The sequence below is a fragment of the Chiloscyllium plagiosum genome, chromosome 18 (genome assembly GCF_004010195.1).
Source record: "Chiloscyllium plagiosum isolate BGI_BamShark_2017 chromosome 18, ASM401019v2, whole genome shotgun sequence".
In the NCBI taxonomy this organism is placed as follows: domain Eukaryota; kingdom Metazoa; phylum Chordata; class Chondrichthyes; order Orectolobiformes; family Hemiscylliidae; genus Chiloscyllium; species Chiloscyllium plagiosum.
In genome coordinates this window covers 68,152,686-68,165,673 of record NC_057727.1, presented here as the reverse complement: position 1 = coordinate 68,165,673, position 12,988 = coordinate 68,152,686, and the positions used below count along the sequence as shown (strand labels likewise).

The following is a 12,988-nucleotide window of genomic DNA, read 5'->3' as shown; positions in this document are numbered from 1 at the left end:
CTGTCACTCTTCCCCCCTCCCCACCTCTCTGACCCCTGTCAGTGTCCCTCTCCTGTTCTTTCCTCTGATGTGGATTAAGCGCTGAAACCCTCTCAGGACACTGAGCGAGAGTTGCTGAGTCTCGCAGCACCCCCTATCGCGGAGAGCCGGCCCGCTCGCTGCCCTGCCCAGAATCTGCTATAAATATTTGACAGCTGCAAACTCAGGTCAGTCTGTGGGAACTGCTGCTTCTGATACAGTTGTCAACGAGCGAGAAGGAAGCCACAGTGCAAACCCGAACCCCCCCAACGAAAGGGGGGGAGGTGAAATAAACGTGCTCGCAGCTTGGTGTCAATTCCTGAAGGCAGACTTTTTTCACAACGATAACTCCCAGATGGTTGGCTATGAGGACAGCGAGCTGCAGGACTTTGCGCTGTTACACCAAATAGGTAACTCTTCATATTTGTTCAGCTTTTAGCTACAGAAATGTAATTGTCTCCGGGGTACGGTAGGTGAATAATTATTTGGGAAGTTTTTGATTACATAAGAATGCCTGAGACAATAAATGTCCGTGCTGGTGTTGTCTAGTATCTACATTACTGTCAATAGGTTGTGTTAAAGTTGGATCTCGAACTATTTGAACAACGTCTGCGTTTGAAACAAAAAATTAAAACGATTCGCTCTCCATCTATTTCAGGCCGTGAGTTAACTTGCCAACGAATAGCAACTCACTGAGTTGTGTAATTGTGTTTTGCTTTGACTGGAGGTTGGGATAGAATCGGATCCATTAAAAAAAAACTCTCAGAAAGGATATTTCAAAAGGCAGGGTCCAATGCAAACACTTGGGGTAAGGGTTGGGGGGGGGGGGGGTTTGGGACCAATTCCTTATTAAGTCTAGAAAGGGGAATTTCTTAAAAAGGGCGAGGGTGTCAAACAAAATCATGGAATCCCTATAATGCAAAAAGTAGCGACTCGGCCCAGCGGATCGACACCGACCCTCCGAAAATCATCCCACCCAAACCCATAACCCCTCATGGATGTTTCATTGCCATGAGCAATCTGCACATCCCTGGACACTATCGGGCAAAGTAGTACTGTATGTCCAATACACCGACATCCCTGGACACTACAGGGCAAAATAGTACTGTATATCCAATACACCTAACATGCACATCCCTGGACACTATCGCGCAAAGTAGTACTGTATATCCAATATACCTAACATGCACATTCCTGGACACTACAGGGCAAAATAGTACTGTATATCCAATACACCGAACATGCACATCCCTGGACACTATCGGGCAAAGTAATACTGTATGTCCAATACACCGACATCCATGGACACTACAGGGCAAAGTAGTACTGTATATCCAATACACCTAACATGCACATCCCTGGACACTATCGCGCAAAGTAGTACTGTATATCCAATACACCTAACATGCACATCCCTGGACACTACAGGACAAAATAGCATGTCCAGTACACCTCACATGCACGTCCCTGAACAGTACAGGGCAATTCAGCATGGCTAATCCACCTAACCTGCACATCTTTGATGCAGGGACTTTGGCGAGAATGAGACTGGACTTTGTAAAGAACACAGTTTGGACTGGCCGCGCTGTTGACAGTGTCTCTTTCTGCCTTTCTTCAGCCCCGGTGGACAGGCTGAAACTGACCGGGGGGTCCCCCGACGAAGTGGACACGATCCGAGCCGGCGGCAGTGGCGGGGAGTAAAGCCGGCGGGAAGGCGAAGAGCCCGGGGGAGCCGAGGGGAGACTGATCGATAAGTTGCGGGAGCCGGCTCCTGGAGAGATCCACCCACGTGTGGGGAGAAAGTCCAGATCCAACCCAGAGAGAGAGAGAGAGAGAGAAGGGGGGAGGAGGTGGTGGTAGTGGCGGGTTGTAAGGTAAAAGAGAGAGAAGAGGAATTTGCATCAAGCTTGCAGCCATGCAATAAAAGTGAGCGCGGAAATTGCACCGTCCGCAACAGAAATACCAACCAGATGGCTTGGCTCTGCAACCAGTGGGGCAACGCGTCTGTGAACGGCTCCGGGGTCGGCCCGGACAACGCCAGCTCTCCGTGCGACCCCCCTGCCCCTCCGCCGCCGCTGCTGGTGGTGAGGAACGCGCTGGTGGCGCGCGTGGAGGTGGCCGTTCTGTCCGTCATCCTGGTGCTGGCGCTGAGCGGCAACCTGGGCGTGCTGCTGGCGATCCGCTCCAGCCGCCGCAAGACCTCCTCGCGCATGTTCTACCTGGTCAAGCACCTGAGCATCGCCGACCTGGTGGTGGCCGTCTTCCAGGTGCTGCCCCAGCTCATCTGGGAGGTCACCTTCCGCTTCCAGGCGCCCGACTTCCTCTGCCGGGCGGTCAAGTACCTGCAGGTGGTCGGCATGTTCGCCTCCACCTACCTGCTCATCGTCATGTCCATTGACCGCTGCCTGACCATCTGCCAGCCGCTCAAGTCCCTGCAGCAGCGCTCCAACAGGCCCTACGTGGTCTGCTCCTGGGTGGTCAGCCTCCTCTTCAGCATCCCCCAAGTCTTCATCTTCTCCCTCAAGCAAGTGGTGCCAGGTGCCTATGACTGCTGGGGGGACTTCGCCCAGCCCTGGGGAGCCCGGGCGTATGTCACCTGGATCACCCTGGCCGTCTACGTGCTGCCCGTCATCGTGCTCGCCGTCTGCTACTCGCTCATCAGCCTCAAGATCTGGCGCAACGTCAAGTTGAAGACCCAGCGGGAAGCCCGCGCCTCCTCGTCCGCCGCCGGCAGCCTCATGCTGTCCCGGGTCAGCAGCGTCAAGATCATCTCCCGCGCCAAGATCCGCACCGTCAAGATGACCTTCGTCATCGTCCTGGCCTACATGGTCTGCTGGACGCCGTTCTTCGTCGTGCAGATGTGGAAGGTGTGGGACGAGCACGCCCCCGAAGAGAGTAAGTCTCTCCCTCCTCCTCCCCCACTCCCCAACCCACGCGGGGCCAATCATCATGACCATCATCCAATTCAATCCCCCCACCCCCTTTCTCACTTTCATCATCCAGCTCAATCCCCCTGTTCCCACTTTCATCATCCAGCTCAATCCCCCCGTTCCCACTTTCATCATCCAGCTCAATCCCCCGTTCCCACTTTAATCATCCAGCTTCATTCCCATCTGTTCCCACTTTCATCATCCAGCTCAATCCCCCCTACGCATAGAACGAAAGAGACAAAGGGAGAGGCTGCCAGTGAGGGGGATGGGGAGAACAAGAGGGAATGAAAGATAAAGATAAAGAGAGAAATGACAAATGATAATTGTTCAGAAGTATCTGAATATGAGTCAATTCAGTCGCTGGATTCCTGGCTGATTTAGAAGCCAATTTGATATTTATGTTCCAAATACGAAATACAGGTGTAAATGTTGTGGTTTATCATTGAGTATAATCTTCTTTATTCTGCTTTGGTCTCTCGAAAAGGGCGATGCAGACACTTGAAGTTGGGCCTGACAACTACACTGTGAACAATGATGAGACCATCCAGGTTGCTTCTGATCGAGATGGTTTCATGTATTTGCTCAGTGGGAAGTTTGATCTCTGTTCACAAGAAAAGGGTCCAGAAGAAGAGCTTGGGAATGTGAGCCTGAACATCAGACAGAAAGCCTTGCTTAATCCAAAATACAGAGTCTGATTTCTAAACCAAAAAGTTGCATTGAACAATGCTGCATGGATTCAGCTTTTATTTCGTTGGGAGCTGTGGTATACAGTCTTGGACAGGTGGGTGTTGAAGTTCGTATGGTTGCGGTGGGAATCCAACTGGTTGTATGGTGATTGGATTCACTGGCTTCTCTGTACCCAGCTATTGGATTCACTCCTGAATATCTTCATAGTTCAGAATGTCAGGATTTACAATGCTGCACGATATAGGGATTATCTCGATGATTTGTTCGTCCATTCTTGTACACTGTGGAGTGATTCGATGGTCTTTTATATTGTGTGGATATGTAGTGCCCTAAGTAATCTGAGTTATGGAGACTCTGAAATCGAATACAGAAATACTGCAATCAGTGTCCATGTCCGGTGTCTGCCGTTCTTGGTTTTGTAGATCCCAGATGTCTTTGTTTGGATACTGTCGTCTTATGGGAAGTCTGAGTAACCTATAAAACAGGTAAAATCATCCACTACTGTTCCCCTCCCAAAACAATTGAGAACATGACTATGCTTCTGTGAGAAATCCTTTGCTCATGATCTTTACTATGTCTTCGAAGAGTGCAAATGATTTATTTCAGAGATATTTTGTTGCTGTGGTTCAGATTTTCTGAACTTCATATGGATGGAACAACAATTATGTCTGTGCCATTACTTACAACCACAGCTCAGGCACGGAGAATGTTTGATCAGTATCTTCAACTTGTCCTTTTTCCCTCTTACAGTTAGCCTCGTGGTGATTATAATCTTAGCACGGGGCAAATGTGGTCTTTCTACATGCAGCACTTGTTATCTGGTGGCCATGGCAGCATCTGATCTAATCTTCGTTGTTTTTTACATCCTACTTCGCCGATTTCCTTACTATTATTATCCACCATGTTTCCTGGATATCACTCCTGTCTGTAGTGTTATCTATGCCCTCGTTCGCTTCTTTCCTCATTCCTGAAGAAGGGCTAATGCCCGAAACGTCGATTCTCCTGTTCCCTAGATGCTGCCTGACCTGCTGCGCTTTTCCAGCAACACATTTCCATCTCTGATCTCCAGCATCTGCAGACCTCACTTTCTCCTCCTGTACTTGAATCCTCTTGCAATGAAGGCCATTTGCTTTCTTTACCACCTGCATGCGTAATTTCAGTGATTGGTGGACCCAGGTCTCATTGCACCTCCCCTTTCCTAATCATTCAGGTAAAAATCTGCCTTCCTGTTTTTCCCACCAATTTGCATAATCTCACATTTATCAGCATTATACTTCATTAGCTATGCATTTTCCCATTCACTCGGTTTGTCCAAATCACACTGAAACATCTCTGCATCCGTCTTTCAGCTCACTGTCCCACCCAGCTTTGTGTCGTCTGTTAACTTGGAGATACAACACTTAGTTCATTCACTTAAATCATGAATATATGTTGTGAATTGCTATGGTCCAAGCACTGATCCCAGCTATTTAGCTGTTAACAGCTTCACTTTCATTTGGTTATTTAGTAGAATGGGTACCTGAAATTATGCTAAATTTCAGAGAGGTGAGCAGGTGTAGAAGGTGAATGAGGGAGTGGTGACTGGCAACATTAAATTAATTATTTTATATTGTTATACTAAATACTTATGTTGATCATCACAATTGCAAGTATTATTAGATTGACAGGTTTATAACAATTGTATTAAGTGTCACATTAATATTGTTCCATTAATTATTCTGACATATATGTATTAGTCATATTGACTGTTATTTGATTGTATTACTTTCAGAGCCTAATATTGATTAAGTAACTGTAAATTGGCATGGGAAGAAGCAGATGAAGAAGAACAATGTGTGGGACAGAAAAGAGTGGAATGGGGAAAACAGAGGGAATCATGCTATTAGCACGAGCCTGACCTGAGCAAAGCACGGACCAGTGAAAGGGCTATAACGTTGATTACTGGGACTTTAAACTAGTTAATGAGTTCATCCGGTTGGAGAGGGAGGGGGGAGGATTTCAGATGGAGTACAGTAGATATACATTATAATAGTTCCAAAACAGTTGAAGGAAACAGCATACCGAAATTTGGGCTTTAGGTACTACAAATAGAGAGAACATTAAAAGATATAAAGTTATTAATGAAGGAGACAGAAGTAAAATGAATGAAACTTAAGAATCAAGGGACAGGTTATGGTATGTGACCCAAATAAACATTCTTTATTCAATAATATAAAGCAAAGAATTGCAGAGCCGGGAGATCTGAAACAAACACAGATAATGCTGGATAAACTCAGCAGATCTGGCAGCATCTGTAGAGAGAGAAATAGTTAATGTTTCAGGCCAGGTGATCCTGCTTCAGAAGCATTCTTTATACACAAACAGAGAACAAATTGAATAAACTGCATTTGTTCATTTCAAGTTCAGTTTGGAGGGTATGACACTGTAGCCAATATTGAGTCACGGCTGCAAAATTGTCAAGTCTGGAAACAAAATTTACCCGTTTAAAGAGGCTACAAGAATGACAGGAAAATTCATAAAATGGAGGAGCTGTAGTTCTAGTGGTTAAGGAGAAAATGACTTCAATTTTATGAAAGAACATAACAAAAGGTAATCACACAATGTAGACTTTATGGATCAAATTTAAAATTAGAAAAAAACATTTAAGACTCTTGCTGGAGTGGGATAATAACCTGGTAATAACTGTGAAGTGGTAAATTGTACTAATGTAATGATTAGACAAGGAGGAAAGGCAATATAAGGTCATAGGATACAGGGACAGAAGCAGACCATTCAGCCTATCAGGTCTGCACTGCCAGTCAATGACATCATGGCTGATCTGATAATCCTCAACTCCACTTTCCTATCCTTTCCCCTCAGCGCTTGATTCCCTTACTGATTACAAATCTATCTGTCTTGTATATATTTAATGACCCAGCCTCAAAAACTCTCTGTGGGAAAGAATTAGACAGCTTCACTACCCTCTGAGAGAAAAGAATTCATCCTCATCTGTTTTAAATCTTGTGCTGAGATGATGCCCTCTGGTCCTAGACTCTCCCGCAAGGGAAAACAGCGTTTCTGCATCCGCCTTTTCAAATCGCCTAAGAGTCACATATGTTTCAATAAGATCGACTCTCATTCTTCTAAATGTCAATGAGTACAAGCCCAACCTACTGTTATTTGGTTGTATTACTTTCATAGCCTAATATTGGTTAAGTAACCGTAAATTGCCATAGGAATAAGCGGATGAAGAAAAACAATAAGACAGTCCATAAAACAGTCCCTCCAGACCCGGGCGGTATGATTAGGTTCAGAGATGTAGGCGATTTGGTCATTGCATTGACTTTTTTAAAAAAGGTCTTCCCTATTGGGGGTTGGCTTCTGGACAGGGAACAGAATTCAGAAGGAAAATGTGGAAACTGGTATTTGAGCTAAACTATAGACCTACAATAAAACCCTTGTGAAACTCCGAAAATCTCTTGCTGCCTAATTGAACACATGGAGATCGGTCAATTATTTAGAGAGCAGTTCATTGCAAATGCAGCTGTCCTTTTGAGTTGATTTTGGCCAAAGCTCCAAGCAAGCCTTTGTTCCTCTCTGCAGTGGCCATAACATGGGCATCTTGGATCTGCTCCTTCAGAAGACCCACCTGTGCCCATCATTTCCCCAGTAGAGGGCATCTTGAAATAGGAATAATGGGTGATTTTAACTTTCAGGTAGTTGGGAATAAGTTGGATGATAATGAATTGTTTGAATGAGTATAGTGTGATAGTCTTCTGCTACAGTATGCCCTGGGACTGACATGGAGGCTGAACATATTTTGATTTCATAATAAATAATGACTAATAGGTCAGATTTAGACAATAGCCTGTGTGTGAGCAATGTGCTAATGTAATCACAATGTGATCAAGTTCAATATAATGTTTAAAAAGGAGGAAATGCCAATGACAGATACTAGATTTAGCTAAAGCTGACTACAAAGGCATTAGACAGAGATAGTAAAATGAACAAATCTGCTAATGGGTAAAATAACAAAAGGTCATTAGGAGGTGTTCAAAAGATGACTTACTGAGACACAAAATCAGTTTATACCTCTAAGGGACAAGAACCACCATGTGCCAAAAGAAAAGAAACGCAATGGATGACCAAGTGGATGTGATAAATGCAAACTTAATGAATAGAGCTTTTAAATGTTGAGAAGCTGGAAACAATTAAGATTGTAAGTGAGTTGCAGCCTTGGTATATAGGTCATTGAATTGTCATGAACAGGTACAGAAAATAGTCAAAAAGAGCACTGAAAGAGGAAGTATAAGTCATGTTTTCTACATAATCTTGATTAGGCCACACCAGGAGTACTTTCAACAGCATTGTGATCCACAATTTAGAAAGGATATTTTGATCCTGGTGGGAATGCAAACAGATTTAACAGAATGATACCTGAACTCCAATGGTTAGATTAGGAAGAGAGGTTACACAAATCAGTGTTACATTATTTGGAGATGCCGGTGTTGAACTGGGGTGTACAAAGGTAAAAATCACACAACACCAGGTTATAGTCCAACAGGTTTAATTGGAAGCACACTAGCTTTCGGAGCGACTATCACCTAATGAAGAGCGTCACTCCGAAAGCTAGTGTGCTTCCAATTAAACCTGTTGGACTATAACCTGGTGTTGTGTGATTTTTAACAGTGTTACATTGCCTGATATTTGGAAGGTTAAGGAGTGATTTGGTTGATGGCTCAAGATATTAAGGGGAAATGACAGAGCAGACAGAGAGGAATTATTTTCTCTGGCTGGGATGATCAAAGCTAGGGTTCTAGTCTACAAATTAGAGCCCGACATTTCAGGAATAAAATTACAAGTCACCTTTACCCTAAAGGGTGGTAGAAATTTGGAACTCTCTTCCACAAATCAAAACTGATGTTAACCAAGTTGTCAGTTTTAATTCTGGGATTGGTAGATATTTTTTAAGCAAAGGTATGAAGGAATATTTAGCAAAGATTGGGCTATCCCAGACTAACAATGATCTCAAGGTTACACACCAATAATGGCCTCATTGCCTGGTGAGACAGGCTGGAGAGACTAAATGCTCTCCTCCTGTTCCTCCATTTTAGATCATTATCAGTCCCTTTCATTATCAAAGTTAGTCATTGCTTGTGCACATAGTGTCACCTACTTTGTATTCTAACATATCTGTGGAGCCTAATTGTGGACCTGCATGACTTTCCTCAGTGTGGGCAAGATTGAATTGTCTAATTTTGTTTGGACTGCTTAATCTTTCCAAGGTCCCTTTTGTTCTTAGCTGCTGCTATTCTTTGATGCTTGAAGGGAATAATGTCACTACTTGAGATCACTCCCCAGGGAATTCTTTCTTGTGCATTTTTCTCCTAATGGTTGACATGTCCCATTCCCTGAGTTTCACCCTCAAGAGGTCTTTGAGTCTTAAACCTGACCACATCACAGATGCATTCCCGTCCACGTTCAAGTTGTGAACACACAAGTGCCTTAGCGATCTAGTCATCAGCCTGTCTTGACAGAAATCATGGCAGCCCAGCCCATTTAATCATGGGAGAGGCTACCCGTCAGATTCCCGACAGAGTGAAAATCTCGAGAATGAGGCCATGCTAAATTGCCCACAGGGTTGTGTAGGTTAGGTGCATTAGTCATGGGAAATGTAGAGTAATAGGGTAGGGGAATGGATCTGGGTGAGATACACTTCGGAGGGTCATTGTGGACTAGTTGGGCCAAATGGCCTGTTTCTACCCTGTATGAAAAAAAAGATTAGCAGTGGGAATTGCCAGTGGAAGAAACACACCTGTTTGCAGCGGAATATCAAATATGACTATAAGAAATAGGGACAGGAGTTGGCCATTCAGCCCTTCATGCCTGCTCCACCACTCAGGTAGGATCATAGCTGATCCCACACTCTTTGGGTTGACTTTCCCGTGTTTTCCCCATAACCCTTGATTCCCTACTGATCAAGATTCTGTCTCAACCTTAAATATACATGAGAACTCTGCAAACACAGCTTTCTGTGGTAAGGTGTTTCAAAGACTCTCAACTCTCTAAAAGAAGAATTTCCTCCTCACCTCAGTCTTAAATTGGTGCATCTTAATTCTAAGCTTATACCTTATATTCTCCCATGAGAGGAAATATCCTTTCAGCATTTACCCTGTCAAGTTATACAGTCATACAGCATATGAAACAACTCGTCCACGCTGACCATGTTCCCAAACTAAACTAGTCTCATTTGTCTGAGTTTGGTCCATATCACTCCAAACCTTTCCTACTCATGAACTTAGTGAAATGTCTTTTAAATATTGCAACTATACCTGCATCCACCACTTCCCCTGGCAGTTCATTCCACATACAAGGAGAAAGTGAGGACTGCAGATGCTGGAGATCAGAGCTGAAAATGTGTTGCTGGAAAAGCGCAGCAGGTCAGGCAGCATGCAAGGAGCAGGAGAAGGGCTCATGCCCGAAACGTTGATTCTCCTGCTCCTTGGATGCTGCCTGACCTGCTGCGCTTTTCCAGCAACACATTCCACACACAAACCAATCTCTGTGTAAAAAAAGGATGCTCCTCATGTCCTTTATAAAACTATCTTCTCTCACCTTAAAAATATGCACCCACTTTTGAACTCCCCACCCTAGGGAAAAGACCCTTGCCCTTCACCTTATCTATGCCCCTCATGATTTTATAAACCTCTGTAAGGTCACCCCTCAACCTCCTCTGCCCCAGGAGAAAAAGTCCCAGCCTATCCTTATAACTCAAACCCTCCATTCCCAGGAACAGCCTGGTAAATCTTCTCTGAACTCTCTCCTTTTAATAATACCCTCCATATAGCAAGGCAACCAGAACTCAACACAGTTCTCCTGAAGATACCTTACCAATGTCCTGTACAACCCAACCATGATGTCCCAACTCCGATACTCAAAGGTCTGAGCAATGAAGGTAAAGGTGCTAAACACCACCCTGTGTACCTCTGATGCTAATTTCACAGAATTAAGCACCCGAATCCCTCGGGTCTCTCTGTTCTACAACACTACAAAGTCACTATAGTGTAGCTTTTCAATATTTTCCATTACTGTTTTTTAGAAAATGTATTTTAAAGAAGAACAATTGTGATAGGAGATTCAGTGGTTAGAGGAACAGACAGGAGATTCTGTGGTCGCAATTGAGACTCCCAGATGGTTGTTGCCTCCTGGGTGCCAGGGTCTGAGATGTCTTGGTCAAGTCTACAGGATACTTAAGGGGGAGGGGGAGCAGCCAGAAGTTGTGGTACACATAACACAGCTAGGAAAAGAGATGAGGAACTGAAAAGTAAATATAGGGAGTTAGATTGGAAGCTAAAAGGTAGGACGAGCAGAATAGTAATCTCAGGATTGCTATGGTGCCATGGGCTAGTGAGGCTAGAAACAGAGAGTGAATGCAGCTGAACACATGTAGGAGGGAGGGCTTCAGATATACGGATCATTGGGATACTTTCTGGTGAAGGTGGGAGCTGTACAGGAGGATGGGTTGTACCTGAACTGGAGGGTTACCAATTTATCCTGGGTGGGAGGTTTGCTAGAGCTCTTCGGTTGCATTTAAACTAGTTTGGCAGGGGGAGGGAAACCGCAGATACAGATCAGAGGATGGGGTAGCTGGTGAACAGGCAGATACAGCTTGCAGAGAGTCTGTGAGGAAGGACAGACAGTTGATAGGGCAAAGTTGCAGTCAGTGTGGTGGGTTGAAGTATGTCTATTTTAACGCAAGAAGTATAAGGAATAAGGGTGATGAACTTAGAACATGGATCAGTACTTGGAGCTATGATGTTGTGGCTGTTATGGAGACTAGAATATCACAGGGGCAGGAATAGTTGTTGGATGTTCTGGGATTTAGATGCTTCAAAAGGAATAGGGAGGGAGGTAAAAGAGGTGGGGGAGTGGCTTTGCTAATCAGGGATAGTATAACAACTGCAGAAAGGGAGGCCGTCAAGGAGGGTTTGTCTACAGAATCAGAATGGGTGGAAGTCAGAAACAGGAAAGGAGCAGTCACTTTATTGAGAATTTTCTATAGACCCACCCCTCCAATAGCAACAGAGACACGGAAGAGCAGATTGGGAGGCAGATTTTGGATATGTGCAGAAGTAACAGGGCTGTTATCATGGGTGAATTCAACTTTCCTAATATTGATTGGAACCTCCTAAGTGCAAAACATTTGGATGGAGCAGATTTTGTCAGGTGTGTCTAGGATAGGTTCCTGACTCAACATGTAGATAGGGGAGGCCATATTGGATTTGGTGCTTGGCAATGAACCAGGTCAGGTGTCAGATCTCTCGGTGGGAGAGCATTTCAGGATAGTGAGCACACCTCCCTGAGCTTTATTTTAGGAGGGATAGGAGCAGACGGTATAGAAAAGTATTTAATTGGGGGAGGGGAATTATAATGCTATGAGGCAGGAACTGTGGTGCATATATTCTCAGGGAAATGCACGACAGAAATATGGAGGTTGTTTAGGGAGCATTTGCTGGATACGTTTGTCCCACTGAGGCAAGGAAGGGATGCTAGGGTGAAGGAACCTTGGATGACAAGAGGTGTGGAACATCTAGTCAAGAGGAAGAAGGAAGCTTACTTAAGGTTGAGGAAGCAAGGATCAGACAGGGCTTTAGAAGGTTACAAGGTAGCCAGAAAGGAACTGAACAATGGACTGAAGAGAGTTAGAAGGGGGCATGAAAAAACATAAACCCAGGATTAAGAAAAACCCAGGATCAAGGCGTTCTACATTTATGTGAGGAACAAGAGGATGACAAGAGTGAGGAGAGAGCTCAGGGATAGTGGAGGGAACTTGTGCTGGAGTCGTATGAGGTACTGGAGGTCCTTAATGAATACATTGCTTCAGTATTCACTAGTGAGAGGGACCTTGTCATTTGTGAGGACAGTGTGAAACAGGCTGATATGCTCAAACAGGTTGATGTTAAGAAGGAGGATATGTTGAAAATTTTGAAAAACATGAGGATAGATAAATCCCCTGGGCCAGAGGGTATACCTTAGGTTACTACGGGAAGTGAGGGAAGAGATTGGTGTGCCTTTGGCAATAATCTTGGCGTCTTCACTGTCCACTGGAGTACTGCCAGATGATTGGAGGGTGGCAAGTGTTATTCCCTTGTTCAAGAAAAGGAATAAGGATAACCCTGGGAATTACAGACCAGTTAGTCTTATATCGGTGGTGGGGAAATTATTGGAGAGGATTCTGATAGACAGGATTTTTGATTATTTGGAAAAGCATAGCTTGATTAGAGATAGTCAGCATGGCTTTGTGAGGGGCAGGTCATGCCTCACAAACCTTATTGAATTCTTTGAGGATGTGACAAAACACATTGATGAAGGTA

At 44.5% G+C, this 12,988-nt stretch overlaps 1 protein-coding gene across 1 annotated transcript in view; it reads left to right on the top strand.

Annotated features, from left to right (window-relative positions):
- The first annotated feature begins 158 nt into the window (after window positions 1-158).
- The window catches only part of LOC122559167 (oxytocin receptor-like), a 50,885-nt gene continuing 38,055 nt past the window's right edge, over window positions 159-12,988 (top strand). Inside the window, exons 1-2 of the mRNA XM_043708542.1 lie at window positions 159-428; window positions 1,637-2,913. Coding sequence (XP_043564477.1) covers window positions 1,989-2,913 — 925 coding nt within the window. The 5' untranslated portion in view covers window positions 159-428; window positions 1,637-1,988. The remainder of the gene's footprint in view (window positions 429-1,636; window positions 2,914-12,988) is intronic.